Source organism: Pungitius pungitius, chromosome 6 (genome assembly GCF_949316345.1).
Source record: "Pungitius pungitius chromosome 6, fPunPun2.1, whole genome shotgun sequence".
NCBI lineage: Eukaryota > Metazoa > Chordata > Actinopteri > Perciformes > Gasterosteidae > Pungitius > Pungitius pungitius.
Genome location: NC_084905.1, coordinates 21,826,023 through 21,847,539, shown reverse-complemented (window position 1 = coordinate 21,847,539; position 21,517 = coordinate 21,826,023). Strand labels below are relative to the sequence as shown.

General features: G+C 47.1%; 3 protein-coding genes across 5 annotated transcripts; 2 read left to right on the top strand and 1 right to left on the bottom strand.

Annotated features, from left to right (window-relative positions):
- The first annotated feature begins 14 nt into the window (after positions 1-14).
- Positions 15-4,116, top strand: LOC119195470 (E3 ubiquitin-protein ligase TRIM21-like). Of its 2 annotated transcripts, none has more exons than XM_062562795.1 (3): positions 15-116; positions 1,471-1,529; positions 2,238-4,116. In XM_062562795.1, exon 3 carries the CDS (start codon positions 2,247-2,249, stop codon positions 3,888-3,890), a length of 1,644 nt encoding a protein of 547 aa, XP_062418779.1. In that variant the 5' UTR covers positions 15-116; positions 1,471-1,529; positions 2,238-2,246; the 3' UTR covers positions 3,891-4,116. The 2 variants fall into 2 exon arrangements, with proteins under 2 accessions (XP_062418779.1, XP_062418778.1); XM_062562794.1 differs by having other exon boundaries at positions 18-116; positions 1,369-1,529.
- A 506-nt stretch (positions 4,117-4,622) lies between these two features.
- On the bottom strand, positions 4,623-6,840 carry faap24 (FA core complex associated protein 24). 2 transcript variants are annotated; one of them, XM_037450435.2, is made up of 4 exons: positions 6,601-6,840; positions 5,695-5,837; positions 5,442-5,600; positions 4,623-5,186 (listed from the first exon to the last, which is right to left on the bottom strand). In XM_037450435.2, the coding sequence occupies exons 1-4, from the start codon at positions 6,695-6,697 to the stop codon at positions 4,851-4,853; spliced, it is 735 nt and encodes a 244-aa protein (XP_037306332.2). In that variant the 5' UTR covers positions 6,698-6,840; the 3' UTR covers positions 4,623-4,850. The 2 variants fall into 2 exon arrangements, with proteins under 2 accessions (XP_037306332.2, XP_037306333.2); XM_037450436.2 differs by having other exon boundaries at positions 4,623-5,155; positions 6,601-6,839.
- A 43-nt stretch (positions 6,841-6,883) lies between these two features.
- On the top strand, positions 6,884-21,452 carry tdrd12 (tudor domain containing 12). Its single transcript, XM_062562789.1, has 39 exons — positions 6,884-6,956; positions 7,715-7,817; positions 8,129-8,178; positions 8,541-8,705; positions 8,817-8,953; positions 10,338-10,457; positions 10,567-10,622; positions 10,707-10,792; positions 11,005-11,158; positions 11,369-11,433; positions 11,512-11,597; positions 12,048-12,095; positions 12,221-12,272; positions 12,471-12,535; positions 12,832-12,873; positions 12,948-13,007; positions 13,104-13,142; positions 13,323-13,383; positions 13,983-14,102; positions 14,349-14,534; positions 14,609-14,762; positions 14,863-14,990; positions 15,074-15,265; positions 15,365-15,493; positions 15,809-15,926; positions 17,185-17,324; positions 17,403-17,620; positions 17,923-18,004; positions 18,150-18,328; positions 18,666-18,873; positions 18,957-19,049; positions 19,825-19,973; positions 20,054-20,254; positions 20,423-20,463; positions 20,654-20,708; positions 20,786-20,899; positions 20,981-21,134; positions 21,223-21,283; positions 21,363-21,452. The coding sequence occupies exons 3-39, from the start codon at positions 8,155-8,157 to the stop codon at positions 21,434-21,436; spliced, it is 4,056 nt and encodes a 1,351-aa protein (XP_062418773.1). The 5' UTR covers positions 6,884-6,956; positions 7,715-7,817; positions 8,129-8,154; the 3' UTR covers positions 21,437-21,452.
- Positions 21,453-21,517: the final 65 nt, after the last annotated feature.

Sequence of the window (21,517 nt, the reverse complement as noted above, 5' to 3'; positions counted from 1 at the left end):
AAAAACGCGTAAAACCAGCGGTGAGAAAGGGGCTCCCGGGTTGCCAGACATCGGGCAGGAAACACGTGAAGCCAGCGGGGAAAAAAGGGCCGATGTCACGGAGAAAGAAATGTCATGTGAGTCTTTATGATGTGGTGAAAACTCAAGTTTTTAAATAATTAGTGTTGTGATATAAGAACCCTCTAAAAAATAAACGTAGTATTTAAAAATGTTGCTGCTAAAAGTGGAGCTAATTGTGACCACACTATATCTATATGTATACCTGTATGTCTATTATTATATTATGATTTATATTGCATATGAAGTGCAATATTTCCTGATTTCCTGATATAATGTGCTGTAGAAAAAACAAATCAAAAGTTTGTTGAATTGTTAAATAATCTTAATCTTGACCCACTGCAACTTTACGTTACTTTCGCTTTAATGCCTCAGTGATGATAATACAACACTGAACGATGCAATTTTGCTGCATAATGAGAATTTTATTGCGTTTATTACGTTAACAGTGTGACTGCAGAACTTTTTCTTACACAAATGTACTTTTACACTGCAGTACTTTTACTTCAATGAAGTACAGAAAATCAAGGACAATAACGAGAAAAAAACTTAACCCAACAAATAACTTTTTTGTTTGATAAATCCACAAATATATTGAAGCACCCAATGGCCAGATAACAATGAAGTGTGGATGAGATTTTGCTCGTTAACCATATTGCTGGAAAATAACAAGGGAATATATATTTTATTTGGCTAACTTAACTTGGAGAATGACTGAGGATGCTGGATAATATGATTTGAACGCTACAAATCAAATGTGAATAAGTGAAGTTTGCTACTAAGATAAGCTAGGCTAGCCCGCTAGCTGTAAATGAGCTGCGTAAAGATATCACCTTTATTCTGACGCAGTGTTCATACAAAACAAGAATGTCCAATTGGACAGAAAAATTCAATGCAGAGTGGATTTAGTCTAAATAGTTAATTTGAGTGAGGATGGAACTGCTACACCGTTAGCATAGCATCACGCCAATCACCACTCAGAAAAATAATTCATTGTTGTTCTGCGGAGAAAACTAACAAAACATGAACGCAGTTCTATCTCTTCCTGTTACTGTGAGTATTCACTAGTTCTTCCCTTCCTCTTCAGAGCAGCCATTAGGTGTTACTGGAGGACACAGAAAACAAACCAGTACATTCACAGTTAAGCAACAAAACCTTTATTTAGGTCATTCTCATTGAGACTAAAAAACTTTCCAACGAGATACATTAAAAACACTAAAAGACGTAAAACTTACCGTGTTTAATATTTTTAACGTCTAAAAAAAAAGAAGAAGAAATGATAATGAAAGTAAAAGTGTGGTTTGATCGCAGAGAGGAGGAGACAGAAGAAGAGACGAGTCATTTCCTGAAGTAAAGTAGTTGTGAGTGAAGCAGAGCTTTAGTCCAGACGAGTCTCTCTGTTTCTCTCCAAAGAAACAACTGAATCCAGCAGCTTCTCATCAACAACACAACAGAATCTGTGACAAACTCTGGTGAGTACAAAGACTCGATGTAATTAAAATGTGATTTCAGAAAGACATACACTTTAAATGATAATATCAAATAAGTAACAGGGACTAACAAGGCGTAATACAAGGTGTTATATCGTCTGGTTATTACACTTGAACTCCACTCTTTTTTCTCAATTACATCGACTGTGGTCAAACATCAGGGATTAACATGAAACCTCAGAACTACTCGGAAAGGAAGTTCCACTCAATCAATGTGTAGCTGAGAGAGTGTGTTTATATGTGTTAAAACACTTCATTTATAAAGATTGTTTGTGAGAACTAAAGACGGAGAACAGCCAAAGTAAGAAATACAAGTCGGACTGGTGGAGCCTCGTCTTTGAGCCTGTACACGCCCACATTCAGCCAACACCTGTAAATACCAAGCACATCAGCTCTGAAGGCTGTCCGAGAGTAACATGTGATATCAAGAGGTGATATCCCTCACCATCTCATTCATTCACATCATGACTTCACCTTGATGTCCTGTTTCAAAAGATCACATTGCCTCAAAATGATTTGTGGTGTTTCTGTTTTTTTTGCGGCAATTTCCACCGAGCTAAAAGCTAAAATGTCAACTAACTGTCACACAAACTGAATAATGCACCGCGTGACTCACTCTGAACCAATCAGAAGGCTGGATTTCATCTACCTGTATTTTAATGTTGTATTGGTCTCACTTGTTGTCCTCAGAGCATCGATATGTCTGCTGCCAGCTGTCTGCTGACTGAAGATCAGTTCCTGTGCTCCATCTGTCTGGATGTCTTCACTCATCCAGTCACCACACCATGTGGACACAACTTCTGTAAAGCCTGCATCACTGACCACTGGGACGTTAATGTCCCGCCTAACTGTCCCAACTGTAAAAAGCTCTTCTCCACCAGACCTGAACTTCGGGTCAACACGTTCATCTCTGAGATGGCTGCTCAGTTCAGACTGTCAGCTCAACAGAAAGCCAGCAGCAGCAGCTCAGAGCAACAAGCTGCCCAACCAGGAGAAGTTCCCTGTGACGTCTGCACTGGAACCAAAGAGAAGGCCCTCAAGTCCTGCCTGGTGTGTCTGGTCTCCTACTGTGAAGCTCACCTGGAGCCTCATCTGACTACGTCAGGTCTGAAGAGACATCAGCTGATGGACCCTGTGGAGAACCTTGAAGGCAGGATGTGTACGAAGCACGATAAACTGCTGGAGCTCTTCTGTAAGACCGACCAGATGTGTGTCTGCATGCTCTGCACTGTTTTAGACCACAAGAACCATGATGTTGTTCCACTGAGAGAAGAATATGAAGGAAAGAAGGCCGAGCTGGGGAAGACTGAGGCTGAAGTCCAGCAGATGATCCAGAAGAGACGACTAAAGATTCAGGAGATCAAACACTCAGTGAAGCTCAGTGAGGAACAAGCAGACAGAGAGGTACTAGAAGGTGTCCTGGTCTTCAGCGCTCTGAAGGAGTCTGTTGAGAGAAGCCAGGTGGAGCTCATGGACACCATCAAAGAGAAGCAGAGAAAGACACAGAAAGAGGCTGAAGGCTTCATCAAAGAGCTGGAACAGGAGATCTCTGATCTGAAGAAGAGAAGCACTGAGGTGGAGCAGCTCTCACGCTCTGAAGACCACCTCCACCTCCTCCAGAGCTTCAGGACCCTGAACACTGCTCCACCCACCAAGGACTGGACAGGAGTCAGAGTCAGTCCACCTTCATATGAGGGGACTGTGGTGAGAGCTGTGAACCAGCTGGAGAAGAAGCTCAGTAACCAGAAGAAGAAGCTGCTAAAGGTCGAGCTGAAGAGAGTCCAGCAGTCTGCAGTGGATGTGACACTCGATCCTGATACAGCAAATCCTAAGCTCATCCTGTCTGATGATGGAAAACAAGTTAAACATGGAGATGTAAAGAAGAATCTCCCAAACAATCCAGAGAGGTTTAATGATTGTGTTATTGCTTTAGGAAAGCAGAGTTTATCTTCAGGTAGATTTTACTACGAGGTTCAGGTTAAAGGGAAGACTGAGTGGGATTTAGGAGTCGTGAGAAAGTCCATCAACAGGAAGGGAAGCATCACAGCGTCTCCTCAGAATGGTTACTGGACGATATGTTTGAGGAATCAGAACGAGTACTCAGCTTGGGCTGGCCCATCAGTCCGTCTCTCTCTGGAGTCCCGGCCTGAGAAGGTGGGGGTGTTTGTGGATTATGAGGAGGGTCTGGTCTCCTTTTATGACGTTGATGCTGCAGCTCTGATCTACTCCTTTACTGGCTGCTGCTTCACTGGGAAACTCTACCCACTCTTTAGTCCAAGTCTAAATAATAATGGTACAAACTCTGCTCCTCTGATCATCTCTGCTGTCAATCACACGGAGTAGAACAAACATTTGATTTTCTGCAGATTCAATCATTTGTTGTTTTATTTGTAACGGGCAGTGAAACATTTTTGATTTCTTTCACTGCTACTAAACTAAAACACCAATTTCACTGCACTCATATTGTTTAATTTAGTGTAATAACTATTAATTGCCATCAAGAAGAAACATCTGTCCATAGAAATATGAAGTATTTGTACACTAAACATCCAAAATAAAAGGTTTTAACTTCTGATCATTGTGTTTTATGTCACAGCTGAAAACCCCTTTTCGCTTTCATCACGTCAACAGTGACGAGACAATCACCTCCTTCAAGCCTCCTAAATCTACAGAACTGGAGGTGAAAGACTAAACCTTCATCACGGGTTATAGAGCCATAAAGAGGCTCGAGTTAATGTCCTCTATGTGGATCTTCTGTCAATCACTGAGAACAACCTTTGATTTTCCACCACTTCTTGACAAAAGTAAATATTTGTGTATACGTTGTTTTATTTATGATTTTGTTATTTACTCTATAAAGTTTAGTTTATAAATCATCACATTTTATATTTATTACAACACATAAAATTCAACAGCAGCAGAGAGGACTTAGAGGATAGAAACAATCTTACACAGGTTCACAATGAACTCTTAATATACCTTCTTTACTTCTGTTCATCTGCCCCCTAAATCTGATCCGGCTTCAAACATGGTTAAAGGTTTTGGTGGAGTTCAAGACCAAAAATACAAGTTGAAATGGGAAAAAAACATTTAAAAAAGCAAATCTCCATAGATTTTCTGCTGATGCGTCGCCTCGCTGCCTCCGCTCACCAAGATGGCGACCACCAGAGCTTCACTGCAGCTGATCATAAACCTGTGGGGGACGTCACTGAGACCACCTCGGTGCCATGTTGGGCCTCCTGCAGTCCACAGTGAACACACTGAGCTTCTTGTAGTTCAAACAGCTGCAGAAACAAACCAAACTTAGACTTGTTTTTCATTCAAGGTCCCAAGAACAATGACCCCCAGCTGAACCTTCAGGTTCCAGCACCAGGGGGGTTGTGGAAGAAGCCGTGGACCTGCTGAGCCGCAGCCTGACCCACGATGGGCTCCAGCTGGGCGGGGGCGGCGTTGCAGAGCTGATGGATGCTGGAGAACCGCTCCAGGAGGGCCAGAGCTTTGACCCGGCCGACCCCCGGGACGTGCTGCACCAGAGCCAGGACCAGCGGGTCCAACAGCCGGGACGAGGTCCTCCTCCTGAAGGGGTTCTCTCTGCCGACCCCATGGACCTGGAGGCGGTGGGACGGTCAGCGTTAGACCCTAAAGTGCAGACAACAGGTCGCTGATAGGAGGACTGCCGCCAGGGACGCATTCCTGCCTGTACCCAAAACTACACCCAATAAACCGATTATTACGTCTATGGGGAGCTTTAGCAGAAGTCACATGGCTGGAAACCCACAGTACGAATGTATTCATTTTAAATGATTTCAGCCATTCAAATGTTTCCTGTCAGATAAGCATTGCGACTCGACTCAGTAGGACACAAACACAGAGAAAGTTGTCCCCAGGACTCACGATCTGCACAATGAGCTGCGAGGCCTCGGCCTGCCCGCCGACAGGCAGCAGGGTCAGGCCGAGGTCCAACACCACCAACTTCTGCACGCCGCCGAAGTACTGCTCTCCCAGTCGGGTTTTCTCCACCAGCACCAGCTCCTGGAAGCCATGGCTGCTGGTCTTTGAAAAAAAAAAAAAGAAGTGGGGGAGGGCGAGGGTACGCACAGTTCACATCGGTAGAAACAAACCACTTCGTCTCGTGCCCCAAACTCACATTTCTGTAGCGGACCAGTTTCCTCTTGTAGCCGTTTCCGGCCACCAGGTCACACTCGGACACGTACAGCACGCAGCTTTTGTTGGGCAGGTGGAAATCGGCCACGCCAAGCTCGTCCTCGAAGAGGATCCTCACGCCGCCGCCTGAAGCAGAAGCCAAAGCTCGTTAGTGACATTTAGACAGGAAACGGATGAGAAGACGCTGTCGTTCTTTCTGAAGGGAAAAGGTGCATTTGGTATTTGACGAGACATTAAAAACCTCTTTGGCAGCATCACGTACCAGAGGCCACTTAAAGCACATTTTAAATGATACAAACAGAGGATGTGCTGCATCAATGGTGAAAAGGCTCATTATGGAAGGTCTTCTGTTTGCAGGTGAAACGAAAAGACGAGGTGCAGAGCGGCAAATAATAAACACTTTTACTGTTGAAATGATCGACTTATTATGTTTACACACTTTAGAGAGCGTTTGCCTTTCATGCAGATACCCACGCCAAAACGTATGAAACGCAATTTAATGTAATTATTTATATTTAAAACGCCTCCCGCTGCCATAGCAACCGTCACTTCCGTAAAAGTCTTCCCTGCGGTCAGTGACCCGGATGTAAGCAGCAGTTCGACGCGTCCTGTGGGGATTATAGAAGTAATTATTTAATTATTAGGCCATTTTTAATCAATGGCACCTGAGCCGAATTGAAGGGTGGAGGTATTTGAAGTCGAGCAGGTATAACGTTACAGTTTTATATCAGTTAACTGCGAGTTCATCTGCGTTCCAGCGAAATGCTCTTTCATTTCTGAATGTCACAAGTTTGTCTAAATTAAAAATTGTTTTTATATATTTTTGCCAACTTTACCTGAGGGTTAGCATTTGGACCTTTCGCGATTAATAAATAGCAAAAACAATTACCCTTTAAGCTCTGAATGAGGGGTGAGTTTCTCCATTTCTCGGTGGCAATAACGTGTCCGTAGGGAGGAACCGCATTCAGCACCGCTTTGGTCTCCATGTGGTCAAACACGGGGCGTTTCACCACCTTGACGACGGTGAATAGTGCAGCGCTACGATTACTTTAAAAAGCACACAAACCTGTGGCGCGCAGGACACCAACGCCTCGTCCATTGCCTCCCAAACGGCCAAATGTCTTCTTCGTCTGCAGCGCGTTGGTGTAGCCGAGGAGCACGCGCCTCTATGGCGCCCCTGCAGGCGAAGATGGGAAACACACCCTCCTCGCACAGTTACCTTGGTGCTGAAATAAACATTTAAAGGTAATGGGAAGTAGAGTAACGTTCATTCAACATATGCATCTAACTTTATATAATACATCACCAATGAAAATAGTTTACTTTTCACTCCACTACTTGTCTTTACTACCTTAATTACCGCCGGTATCGTTTGAAAAAATCTTTACTATGGCGGCAAAGCACAGTCAAAAACCTAGAGCGCCAATCAGGTTCATGCGCGCGCGTGAATCATACATTCACGAGCAAAAGTCGGTCTCGAGAGGGCAAAAAAGTCCGCCTCGCATTGGTCTTAATGCTCGGCAAAAGTGCCGATAATAATGGTAAATAATTAGGGTTGTAGATCCACTACGGGTACAGAGAGGTGTCGTTTGTGTTTTGGCAACGTTTAATCTCATAATTTCAACTTTCTATCCCCTTTCTTTAGTGCAGAAATGGGCTTCCAGCCAATCCAAAGGCGGGGTTGGTAACCAATTAGATGTAGAGATACGTGGCGACTGGCTCCGCCCCCTTAGTCTCAAAAACAGCGAGCGCGCGCAAAACTCCTCCCCGAGCGCGCAGATTTAGGTTTTGCGAGTGAGCGGATAGCTCGGCGGATTTTAGCTCGTGCATGTTTGATTTACGCGCGCGCATGAACCTGATTTGCGCTCTCGGATTTTGACAGTGATTTGTCGCCGTACTTGACATAAATGTGTTATTATCATCGAGTGAAAGTAATTTAATACATTAAGGTAAAACACTGTAGAACCACCCTCTCACATTGTGGTCAACCGGCGTCTCCATAGCGACCTCTACCGGTCACACCCACACGGAGGAGCCCCTCCCTCTTTTTGGCTTCGAGGCCGATTCACCGGCTGTTTACAGGTCAGGAGCGGAGCTCAGAAGCAGGTAATTTTACGTTTTTCGGTTTGGATTAGATGGAAAAAAACAGAGCGAAATATATTAACACGCCTGAAATGAGCACCTGCCAAAATCTGCTCAACCAATGTGCATTTTTACGCGCTCGTTTTCCGTGAGATAACGTTAGGTCACCTGCGGTATGCTAACGCTAGCTCACGTTAGCGCACAGGCGCGCGGGGGAAATCAGTTAATCACAGGTGCAAAATGAGGACCGCTAACTAGCGTTAACTTTAAATGTTATTTCCGCTTCTAGCCTTTTTTCTGAGTTGGTCAGCTAACTAACTTGCGGTTCTCTGCAGTGTCGACAGAGGAAGCCGCTTACACCATGGTGACCATCTCCATTCTGACGGTAAGTATCCCGTTGATGGTTAATGGTTAGCGGTTGGTCAAAGTTATTGAACCTATGATGCAATTAGTAGAAATGTTTTAACCAAGAACCATATTTGGGACTTTCGGCATGTTTTTAATTCCTGCCCTCTACAAACTTCTTGACCGTTGCACCACAAGGTTTTTAGTTTTGTTGTTGCTCTTTGACACAAAGATGCCTGATGTTAAATGTTTGAAGTTTTATGACTCTCCGAAGGCCCAAAATGCCCATGCAAGATGGAGCGGGAACCAAACAAGATCACACGGATCATGTGAACAGAGTGTTGTACCTGTACAGGTGGAGCCAGTTCCGGTGTCTGCTTTGTAACCTTCTGGCCTGTGCAGGTGGAAAGCCCGTCCTGCCTCTGGGGTCGGGTTGTTCAGGATCCCGGCAGTGACACAGAGACCACGCACCAGTACGACCGACTGCTGGCTCAGATGAACCTCTTCTACCACGACGTGACTCGGGACCTGCGCCAGCTGAAGCCCGAGTCGTTTGAGGAGGGACAGGTAACGCAGCACCTGCTGTCCCCTTAGTTCTTACTCTCCCGTCTCAGGTGCAGGTCCTGACCTTGGGGCATTTTGATCTGCGTTTGTGTGTGTGGCTGCGTGTCCTCTCAGGTGTGTGTGGTGTACTGGTCGGTGATGAAGTCCTGGTGTCGGGCCGTGGTGGAGTCGGTCGTGATGGATTCGGTGTCCTCTCAGGCTCGCTGCCTCCTGGTGGACCAAGGAGAGCGGCTTATCGTCCCCTCAGACCAGTAAGCCCAGATCAGTCCTCCACCACACAGCAGCCCTGCCATTTTACCAAAGTAGGCCACGTCCATTTGTAGGGTTTTCCTCAGCCAAAGAAAGTCTTATTTTCTTTTTTTTTGTCTTGAATACTTGACATTTCAGTATAGCGCCATCGTTGTTTTCTGTGTCTGTCAGTCATGTAATGAAAGTGATAAATAATTTCATAATCAAACGGCTATGCACCGTTCTGACAAACGCCAAAGCGTGCATTAGAGAGACCGGTCGGGACACTGAATGCTGCAGCTGAGCTCCTCTCTTGTAAAAGTGTAACCGCTGTCAGATGGAGCAGTGACTCGTTCATTTATACAAAGAAGGAAGCAAGCATCTTCTGCTTCACTACATAGCTGCTCAAATGGATCATTCAGAGCATCGGAGTGATACATTCAACCATGTGGTGGCATGGTATTGTTGCCATACTTTACAACACAAGTTTTATATTTTTTTCTGCTGAAATTCGTGATGGAGTGCAATTCTCTCTGATGAATGTACTAAAAGTACTTTTAAAATTCACTTTTCATGGTAAAATAACTGAAAAAATGTCTTGCCAGGAAAAAACGCTATGTGAAAAATCTATAATTATGTTAATAAGTATCTCAGAAATAAGTAATTCAGCAAATAACAAAACAAAATGACAATTAAAAATATATATTGTAGATTGAGATCAGTTGATTATTTGACTAATGAACTAAGTGCATCCCATCACTGCATATAACAGTAAAGTTTAAGGTAATTGTATTTAACGACACACTGATATTTAATATGAAGTAATATGAAGTACGTTTGCTCAATGATGACGTGTGTGTGGCTCTTAAGAGCCATTTGGATGTGCTTATGCACACGGCGTCTCTCCACGGGGCAGTTCCCTCGCCATGGAAGTATGATGCGACGGCGATGAGGTCCGAGCCAACGAGCTCTCAAACAGTCTAACGTCTAGCACCAGGTAGACGCAGATTCTGTAGAAGTCAATGAAATTCACCGAGCTGTCTGCGCCTACGGATGCTATTTAGTACAAAAACACAACTCTGTACTTGTTGTGAAGTCCTACTCACGTCGGACCTTCTAACAGAGTCTCTTTGTTTCCTGATTGATGCGAAGGAAAAACAATGGCGGGAACTCTCATAAACCACGCCCCCCTAGACGCGAATTGACCACAAATGAATTACGAGAGTCCTGCTGCGCGTTTAGAGCGTTTGAGGCGACACATTCGCGTCGCGTTCTGGGTGAAAGCAGCATAATACATTTAATTAAAGTTCACACCTGACGCTAAAAAATGCAGTAAGAGACCGATTTCATGTTTGTGTGGTTGTGCTTTCTGGTTTTTAACTATGTTTGTCATCCTGGAACCACAAGGATCCGAATCGCTTTGCCGACCTTCCTCCAGCTGCCCTTCTGGGTGAAGAGGTTCCACCTGGCGGGAATCAATCCAACAACCCTGCGGGTGTCCGTCTATGAGGAGAAGGCCGGGCTCATGTGAGACAAGCACTTGATCTTTGAATCACAGTAGATTAGTAATAGAAATGTCTTCTGTTCTGTAAAATGTAATCCTGTGGTCTTGATGCTTCATTGGATTGCTCTGCAGTGCGTCCCCTCAGTGGGACAGCTCTGCCACGCTCTACCTGCACAACCTGCTGCAAGGTGAGCGGCACGGCCGACGTGTGTTTACATCTGGACATTTGTTCCAGACGGAGCGTTTTTAAAAAGTTCTCTTCCTTCCATCAGCGTCGACTATGACAGAAGCTGTGTTGCTCGGATCAGAGTCCGACTCCACCTCCGTTGAACTCTACCTGACTGTAGGGAATGTCAAGGTGAACTTTGACCCCACAGTGCAAGATTTACACATTTGGTTTAACAGAGCTTGACTTAGACATTAATGGGATGTGCTACTGTAACTTGTACTTTACGTACAACCATCTTTAACATAATGTCAACATCCACTTGTTTTCACACACATTTCTTTGTAGTTTACGGTCATCACAGGTATTGCTGCACAGAGCTGATTTATCTTTTTGATCATCAGATCTGTGTGAACGACGATCTGGTGGCCAAGAAGTTTGCGTATTACAGCGGGGTTCTGAACGAAGTGGACCAGCTTCCCATCATGTTGTCATCAAGCATCTTGAACCAAAGCGTCTGCTGGAACTCAAACAAGCCAGAAACCTCCCAACCTGCCGGTAACAGACCGATCAAACATGAAATGTCACACAAGAGTGCAGTAAATAATACTTAAATACTATTTAATCATATTTTAAAAGATGAACATTTTAATACTGGGTCGTCATTACAGTCAGGATTTTGAGTTCATGACTTCATTCTTGTTTTGGTTCCTCCTGGCGTCAGTAGCTGTGATCCGTTGAATCTGTCTCCTGACGTCTTGTTTTCAGCTCTTTCTCCGGCCTTTGATTGTGGAGCCGGAGCTCGGCCTACGGCTCCCCCCCCCACGCCTCAGGTCAGCAGCTCTGCAGACAGTCCGTTCTCTGGTAGATACTCATGCACACCCTCACCTCTGACCTCTGGCCTGCTTTAGAAACCACAACATGAGCCACAGACCTCTGAGGGAGGTACCGGGTCAAAGGTCACGGCTCAGCAGGACGGCTTGGCAGATGCTGAGAGGTGAGCGCACGTTTGGTCCAGTCCAATAGAAAAGAGCTATTTAACCATAACATTAGATGAAACTTGTATTTCAATTTACTCTTTGACCCTTTTCACGTGCAGTGTCTTCTACATGTTGGTCATCTAAAGTTCCTTAATCCATAAATCTCCTTCAGGAGCTTCTACATCACCAAATGTTACAGCTTCCATGCTCACTAGAGCCTTAAGTGGCATCATTCAGAGACTCATTTATTGGTTAAAACAGGGAGGTATTTTTTTAACAGACATCTAAAATGGCCTCAGTAGAAACCTTCAACTCAAACAAGTATTTGCAATCTGGCATTATGCAATGATCACATTTATTATCAATGAGAATGCCTAATTTGCATATTTAAACATCAGAAGCTTGTATAATTGTCTCAATATACCTGATCTTCTGGGGAGGTTTCATGTTGAATGTCCTTCCTGCAGCGACTCGTCTCTGGCTGCGTCTCTCACCAGAAATCTCCACCTGTTCAGGTGAGCGTTGACCTGCGCCTCGTACAGCACGCCTCGTGTCATCGCCCCAGGGCAAATGCACTTTTTGGGTCTGTATTTAACGTGGCTGTTTGATGCTGGTGGAACGCCTGCTTTCCCCCAAACAGGTTCACAAAGTTCCTGAATCCCGGCAGCGTCGACCAGCAGGCGTCTCCCGCTGTGAGTGCACACACAGGAAGTGGTTTCATCAGCAGCTCTTTGCTGTGAGCTTTATCTAAAGGCTCCTGGAGGCCGATCTTTGTTGTTTGAATCCTTTCCTTTTTTCTCCCTTGTGTAAAGTGTTTTTATTTATATTTTCACCTCTACAATTATGTTGTTAATCTTGAGCAAAAAGCTTGTTTGTTTTTGTTGTCCCAGGTCGGTCTGCACCAAGAGCCCCAAGAGACGGACGCAGCCTCCAGCAGCTGCACAGGACAGGACGCGTACGCTGGCAATATACTGGACTGATCATTTTGTTTTGCAACTTGTATAACAATGTGAATATAATGATGAAACTCCTCTGTAAAGCATTGTTAATGGGAGGCCTGGCTAAAGAGCCAGTGTGAACCTACAGGTGATAATGTGCCCAGCACATAAAGAAAACCACGTATACATTTAGCTGGAAATACTTTTCCTTTTTTAGAAAACATCCAATTCGATCTTTAACTGATGAGATCTGAACTGTCACCTGCGTATCACAGCCTTATATTCACTATTTCTGGCGTCTGTCTCTAAACAGCGAGCCTGCAACCCGCCACAAGCGAGCGTGGCAGAGTGCGAGGTGAGGCTTCCCCACTTCATGCTAAACGCACCACTCACTTCAATCCTTTAGCTCCTTCCTTGTTTCCTCTGCAGAACGAGTGAAGCTGAAGGTGAGATCTGTAAGGTTGGATGTCTGGCAGATGGAGAAATGAGGTAAAATGTGGAAGCCCCGCCCCCTCCAATATCACCTGTTGTGTGTCTGAGCTGATGTTTCTTCACACTGCCTCCTTTCATGTTTTTGTGTGCTAGCGGCTCGTGGAGGAACGAAGAGGCGGGGGCCCGTTCATGGTGAGCTGAGGAGTCTCACAGTGGGGGGGTCACATGGTCTAAAGACCAACTATCTGCACAACCTGTGCAGCTTGAAAATGATCAGTTCATCTGAGGGGATGAAAGGCTGGTGACACCAGCTCGGCTCTCAGTGCTGATGCTGAAGCAGCTTTTTGCTTTGTGACTGCTGCGTCCCTTCAGCCTTTTGGAGTGGTTGAACCCGCAGCCCCTGAACGCCGACCCGGAGGCAGCAGACGACGTGGTACGTAGGTTTCTCTCTGCTTACCCTCATCTTCACGAACACCACTGTCATTCAGCCGATGCTCTTATGGTTGTTTGAGCTGCTTGGCTGAATCCTGTTGGTAAATCTGAGAAAAATGAGATCATCCTATAAAAGATGGTCCTAAATTCTTTCTTTAGTTTATGGAGGAAAGGTAAATGGTTTAAAGCATCAATAGTGTGTGTGTGTGTGTGTGTGTGTGTGTGTGTGTGTGTGTGTGTGTGTGTGTGTGTGTGTGTGTGTGTGTGTGTGTGTGTGTGTGTGTGTGTGTGTGTGTGTGTGTGTGTGTGTGTGTGTGTGTGTGTGTGTGTGTGTGTGTGTGTGTGTGTGTGTGTGTGTAACCGATCAGGGACAGTCATCCTCCCTGAAGCTTCCTGTAGGTAAAGATAGAAGAACTTTTGGGGGGTGAAATGCACATGGAACTTCATCTGGAGAACAGAGCTTCACTCACATTGTTGAAGGTCTTGTTTATTTCAGCCGAGGCAACTCGCTTAAACGTTAAACGGTCTGCCTCGTCTGCTGCAGAATGACCGTCAGCGGGGGTCATTCTTTACCCTCCCGTGTGTCTTCTGTCTCTGCAGCCTCCCGACGGTGCTCCGGTCGCTCCCCGAGGCCCCAGTGGGGCTCTGGTGCACTCCGCCCTCCCAGTGGAGCCCTGCAGCGGCCTGGACGACGCCCCCATCACCGACGCGCTCCGCTGGGTAAACGCCAACGACGGCGCTTTCACAAAACTACGAGTAATGAAATTGAAGCCGTTGTTCGTATCGCTCTGCTGCTTGTAAACCAAGTTGGAAGCTGCAGCAGTGATGTGTTCATCCTTTTACACTTTCCAGGTGGTAGCCAGTCCCCAGGGCTCAGAGGCCTTTGGTTCTTTTCAACAACCAGGATTTATAAAAAGGGACCGTGGCTGTGCTGATTAATTAATGAATTAAATGCTCTGCCTCCAGGCGATGAAGAGGAAGCAGTACAGCACCTTGTCTCCAGCCGACCGTTACAGCTGGCCAGCTGTGGCCCGAGGACGCAACACCGCCATCATCTGCCACAACGCCGACCAGCCTCTGGCCTACATGGCCCCGCTCCTCACCCACGTCCTGCTCAACTCCATCTTCTCCTCCCTCACCTCCAGCACGGGGGTGAGAACATTCACACCTTTGTTGTTTGACTGGATGGACTGGTTGGGGCTTTAACTGTTGGTTCTGACCTCCAGCCCATAGTGGTGCTGCTGTGTCGAGGCTGGGAGAAGGCTCAGGCGGTGTACGACCTGCTGGACGAGGTGAAGGTGGCCCCCGTCCTCCACCCGGTCATCTTGCTGCTTGGTGTCGGCAAAGACGAGGCCAAAGCTGTCAAGATCCCCAAGAACTGTGAGTGGAGAAGTGTCCTCTCAGTCCACAGGTGGACGTAGGGAATGGACAGCAGAGTGTATCTAGCTAACAGGGCTAATGCGGCTCCTGCTGTGACCAGGCCTGCTGTTAGTGACCACTCCCTTCAGTCTGGTCCGTCTGCTGTCCAGCCACTGCTTCCTGTTCCTGCGTCTCTACCACCTCGTGCTGGATGAGGCCGATTGTCTCTTCGCCGTCGCCCCGGATCAGGTGGCCGTCTGCTCGTCATTCTCAATCCAGTTTCTGAGTTACAGCGGCTTGTTCTTTTTAACTGACAATTGTTCTCCTGGAAGATGGCGACTGTTTTGCAGCATTTCCAGAAGGTGACCTCCAGCGAGGAGAAGGCTTCCTGTCCTCGGCAGCTCGTCGCCGTGGCGAAAAGATGGACCAGTCACATGGAGGGTTTGGTAGCCAATCACATGCCTTACCCTTGCATTGTCATGACTGTCCCTGAGGAAGCTGCTCTTTATGGTAACGTTCAGCAGGTCGGTATCGATGAATCACAGCTTTATGTTGCTGCAGGATCTCTGATGCTCAACTGGAAGTTCGATGGGATTCTCTGTTTAAAGGAGGTCTTCCTGCAGGTCATCCTCATGACTCTGGAGAGCAGCAAGATCTCAGTGCTGTTGGGTGCGTTGGATTTCAACCCCGTCGTCGGCCAGAAGACTCTGATTGTAGCCAACTCTGCTGAGGAGGTTGAAGAAGTGTTCAAGGTGAAACCTGCCATCAGCTTCTCACTCATTTAAATCGGCGTCTCTCACTCCAAACAAACTCAGCCGTGAGGTGGTGTCCTGCTGAGTAGAAAGCGCAGAGTCATCTTCACTCACACATGTTGGCAAAGTAATCAAAGAGAAAACCCGTTCATTGATTGCACAGATCAGACACATCCTCACTAGATGGACTTCTCCAGGTGACAATGACGACAGACGTAAACGTATTTAAGCCCTGCGTCATTCTACCGTAAAGTACACTGTATAATAACAACAGTCTTTACTAATAGAACAACTGATGTTTCAAATCATCTTCAGGCTGTGAGCAACAAATCTGCATTCTGCCTCAAGACCCACGAGGGGTCAACGCACCAGTTTGACTTCGTCATGGAGCAGTGGAGGAAAGACGTCGGCCCCGGCACGCAAGTCATTCTGGGTAAACATATTATATTATATAACATATAAACGTACACATATTCACACACAATGTGAAACCTTGTGTCTGGCTTTCATGGATCAATTCTATTGGTAACTTTTCTTTAATATTTTAATTAGGGCTGTCAAAAATAGCGCGTTAACGGCGTTAATTAGCTGTTTGTTGTTAATTACGTCAATTTTTTTGACGCATTTCACGCATGCGCAGTGTGACAAATTATTCAGGTCCGGAAAGAACCTCTTCTTCTAGGGAATGCACTTCATCCTATACAACACATTACTGCCACCTGCAGGCATACGTCAGGCCGTCAGGTTCAGCAAGTCGTTTGCGCCAGAGACCCGCACCCCCCCCCCCCCCCCCCTCCCCCTCTCTCCGGTTCTCGCGCAGCGGAACAGAGAAGAAGAAAAGCTCCGCCCAGCAGAGCTTTGCTAAGAAAAATAAATAAAGAGCAGCGCTGAGATAGAGGAAAGACCATCGGAGAGACCCGTAGTAATACTGTTCTGAAACATGCGGAGGAAGAGAAGCCAATGCGATGTAAATCCTCCCGGGTATGGGGATATTTCACACTGAAATGGGGGTGGTAGCGGATTTCTTTGCAGCGCCAGTCGTTCTAATCGCCGCGCTTGACTTTAAGGTGTAACCTTTATTATTGTTCGGTCTGAAACGGCGCGCCCAGTGACGGGTGGTGCAGCAATATTGTTGTTCGGGTGGAAATCGGGAGAAAGGTCGGTCCGGGAGATTTTCGGGAGGGGCTTTGAAATTCGGGAGGGTTGACATGTCTGGTCATGTCTGGTCATCGCAGGAGCACAAACTCACAGCAGAGTGGGATAAACTGCAGAGGCTCGAGACCCTTCTAGAGCCATGCAGGGAAATCAGTCTGTGACTTATCAAATAACATTGATTTGATTATTTTCTGGAATGAATTAAAAAATCAAATATCAATAACATGTATTTATGTAAAAAATAATAATTATGATAATAATAATGATAATTATGTATCTGTGTCCTGTTATTTATCTTTATTATGCATTTCAGAAAGAAAAAATTGTTAGGATTCAGGTGATTAATCATGATTAATCCACTGAAAATTCTGATTAATTTGATTAAAATTTTTAATCATTTGACACCCCTAATTTTAATGTTTCAATAATATTTAACCATGAAAAGTATTAGTCTGTATAAACGTTAAATCTCGACCCCATTTGAACAAGATTATAATATAAATACTACTTGCCCACATGCTGTGTTGGACGTCTAGTGACCACCAGCCGGTGTCTGAAGTCGCTTGGAGTCAGAGACGCGTCGTGCGTCGTCCACTACGGCTTCCCCGCCTCTCCCACACTGTTCGGCGCCCGGCTGTCCTGTTTGACCCAGAACTTCAGGAACCTCTGTGAACGCGTAAGAGCGGCTTCCTCACCTCCAAGAGGCCTCGTCTGCAGCAGACGTTTGTCTTCACCAAGGTCTCCGTTCCTTCAGGGTTCCTCCGAGGACCAGCCTCGCCTCACCAGGTCGGTGCTGCTGATCTCTGAGAGGAACGCCGATCACATGGTCGGAGTCGTGCGCTACCTGGAGCGGACCGACGCCCCGCTCCCCCCCGAGCTGCTGTCCTTCGCTCGGGGGGTCCACGTGGCCCGGGAGGACCAGAAGGCCGACAGGCCTCTCTGCAGCTACCTCAAGAGCTTCGGAGTCTGCAGGTGAGCTTTCCCACCTGTTCGCTGCTAGATGATGACTTTGTAATCTAGACCAGAACACTGAAGCCTTATTTCTTTTCTTATTTCTCCTTATTTATTTGTGTGAAAACAAGCAGACTGACGAGTGGAAGCTTTACACGTTGTTGTATTACGACGCTTTGTTATTATGTCACATCCGCAATTCTGTGTGTGTCTGACGTTCTGAGAGGATCTCATGAATAAAGCTTGAAGGATCTGGTTTAAAATGAGATCTTTCTGTTCCGAAATGAGCCATGACGTGTGATTTCCTGTGTTTGCGTCTGCAGAGACGGCAGCGTGTGTCCCAACCGTCACAAATTCATCCCCAAGCTGGACGAGACGCTGCTTCCTGCCTCAGGACTCATAGAGGTCTGTTCTTCTGACCTTCACATAATGAGTCTTCTATGATCTGTCCAAGCCCGCTGTGTAATATTTGCCCCTCACACAGTTCTCTGGCGTCATATTAATCCCCAACAAGCGTTTTCCACCATACTGCTGCGTCCCCTGTCCTCAGGTCGTGCCCCTCCACGTCAAGACGGCCTCGGTGTTCTACGGCCGCCTGGTGGAGGAGGGCGGAGGCTTCCAGAGCCTGACGGCAGAGATGTCGGCTTTCTACGCCGACAGGAGACCCGGAGCGGAGGAGGTGCTGCAGGGCGGCCTGTACGCCGTGCAGGAGGACGAAGCCTTCCACAGGTCGGATGTTTGGTCCAATCGCTCAGTGTCACAGCTGCTCCGCCCGCTGCCCCCTTTTATTTAAGCTTTATTAACCAGAACAAACCCAGGGACAAAAAGAACGTGCTAATCTGGACCTTGAGTCTGAAAGGAAAGTTTGATTTATTGAGACAACCGACTTGAAATAAAAACACCAGCATCAATGAGGTAAATTCAGTGATCAAATCTGGTTTAAAGCTCGCCGGGTCCAGAACCTTTGAAGTCCATCCGCTCAAACAGGCGACCTTTAACCCCACAGGAGGACAAAGCTTTTATTTAACTGTTCATTGTATGCAAGTGTTTATTTGGTTGATCGCAGGGTGGAGGTCCTGTCCCCCCCCCTCAGAGGCGACCGGCTGTTCTTTGCCGTCTTTGTTCGGTTCATCGATGTGGGCCACGAGAAGGAGGTCAAATCCCATCAGGTCCTCCAGCTCCCGGAGCGGTTCTGCTCTCTGCCCGGCCAGGCCGTGGAGATGGTGGTCTGCCGGGTCAAACCCAGCGACGCCGAGATCGACTGGCACCCCAAGGTGTGCCCCCCCCCCCATTTGAGCCTCCTACTGTAAACCACACACAACATGTAGTGTGATCGGACCCCGGTTTCGTCTCACAGGTCACCAGAGCGATCAGCCAGAAGATCCGAGGCCTGCAGCACCGAGCCAGAGCCGTGTTCAGTGTGGGAAACACGGTGTTCGTTGATCCCATGGTGAGCTCCTCCAGTTACTGCTCTGAAGCTTCTTTACACCTCAACCGTCACTTTGGCCTCTAAGTTCACCACTGAGGCACAAATCGTTCATTTCATTATCTTTGACCCACATGATGAAATCTATTTACTGATCATAGTTGGCCCTCTGGTATATGGCACGCACCACCATAAAACTACAAATCCCAGCATGCACTGCCCGTGTGTCGGCACGTCTATCTCAGGCATGCGAACGGTCTGCATCACATGTCCGTCTCAGACCAGTGAGCATCACAGCAAACACATGCGTTTTTAAGTTAAGACTGTTTCTTTTGGCTGTTTTTCAGTTGAAATTACCATCCATAAGCAATGAAAAAAACAGATTTGATTATTAATGTATTTTTATTTCGTAACGTTTTATAGACCATACTGCAGGCCTTCTTAGTTCCAGGTTCAATATATATATTTCGGCCCTCTGTGTACACTGATTTATTATATTACAACTCCAAGGAGGGAGACGACATTTAAAAGTTTCAACTTCAGAGTAATGAGTGCATTAATCTTAAGGCTACTGTGACCTTGTGGTGACGTCACCTGTATGAAGCACATGTTGACCTCTCCTCCAGTGACGCGTCTTTGCCATCAGGACCACCGGCCTGAGGAGATGAGCATTAATGCTTGATTTTATGTTGCTAATATTTGCTTATATTTTTATGTATATTAAGAGTAATTTGCATTTGTAGCTCGAGACATTTGGCAAAATATTATTCTAATAATGCTGAAGTGTGTTTCCCCTCAGGTGCGTCTGACTCAGGTTCCAGGTATGAAAACTGTGATCAATGAATACAGCGTTCAGGCGGAGATCCTGAGCACCGGGATGGGAGTCACCAACCAGGAGCACCTGGACCTGCTGCGGGCGCTCCGCCGGGACGCCGCTCACGCGTCTGAGTAAGCGAGCAGCAGCAGGGCGGCGGCTCCACAAGGCGCCGCCCACCGCAGCCAACGAAGCGCGTCTCTGTTGTCCACAGGTCGGGGGACGCAACGCCGTCTCTGGAGCTCGGGATCAAGGACGAGGGGGCGGTTCTGGACGAGGTCGGCCCCCTCGCTGACCTTCCTCCTCTGGAGCCGGTCCCGGTGTGTGGTCAGACCCCCCCGCTGGACCGCCGGGCCGCCGCCGGGCAGAGGAGCCTCCAGGCGGCGGATCTGAAGTCAGCTGATCAGACCACGAGGTGAATAAGTTATTTGGATGAAACATCACGTTATTCATGTTTCATCTGCTCGGTACCGTGTGAGCTGGGATTCATCAGTTTATCATCATGAGATCTCTGATAAATACGATCAATACGTAGGTTTGTATTAAATATGAATGTCTACAGTTTTCATTTTCTAAAACACAGGATCCAAGATGGAGAACTTTCTGCTGCTCGTATCGGAAAAGGTATAAAAAAAAAAAAATTCTAGATGGACACAGAATCCTTTAAAATATGAAACAAAAAGAACTCATAAGTTTTGATATCGTCACAAGAGGGCGTTTCATTCATCAACGTTTGATTACATAAAGCAAATAACACCCAGAAAGAAGATGTGAGTAAGCGGCGTGTTTAGTGATGACCTCCGTGTTCCTGCAGGTGAAGATCAAAGCAACGGCATCAACGAGGAAGACTGTGGTGATCCCCCCAAAATGTACTGTCCTGTGTTATTACTAACAATGATGCTATTTAAACGTCTTCTCACAGCTGTATCTTTAACCGTTGTCTCAGATTCCACCCCCCGGCCCGCTGGTACCAGACGCCCGGCTGTGCCGTCATCACAGTGAAGCTGAGGAACCCGGAGGACCAGCGCTGTGAATTCTACCCCAACCGGGTGGTCTACAGGTCCGTCAGGAACCCTCCCCTCCTCCTCCCCCCCCCCCCCCCCCCCCACACAGGCAGCTCAGCTTCTTCTCTTGTGTTCAGCGGCAGAGCAGCGGGTCGGACCTACAGAGCCGAGCTGCAGCTTCACGGCGACGTCGCTGCTGACCGCTGCTGCTGGGAGATGAAGTCCAACGAGCCGGTCCTCCGACTGGTCAAACAGCAGCCGGGACACTGGGAGCGACTCCTGAGGAGCAAGGTGCTCAGTCGGGTCCCAACAGGGCCCCCCCCAGACCCCCCCAGGTCCAGTCTGTGAACTCAAGTTTGAACTGTGTCTCTGTCCTCAGAACATTTTTGTGAGCTACGACACGGATCACATCGAGGAGGACGAAGACAGAGCCCCGAACGGTGAGCAGCACGCCCAACACGGGGGGGTCTGGGGGGGAGGGGGTTCTGGAAGTGACGTCCCTGCTCTCTGGGTCTCCAGGCCCGTGCTTCGTCGAGGACACTGGAAAGGACAACTGGTACGTCAACTCTGAAAGCGGCAGTGAGAGCGACTGAAGATGAGGCCCCCCCCCCCCCCCCCGGGTCCTCTTGGCCATCATCTGCAGTTTGATCCAATAAAATATTCAGTTTAGTTTT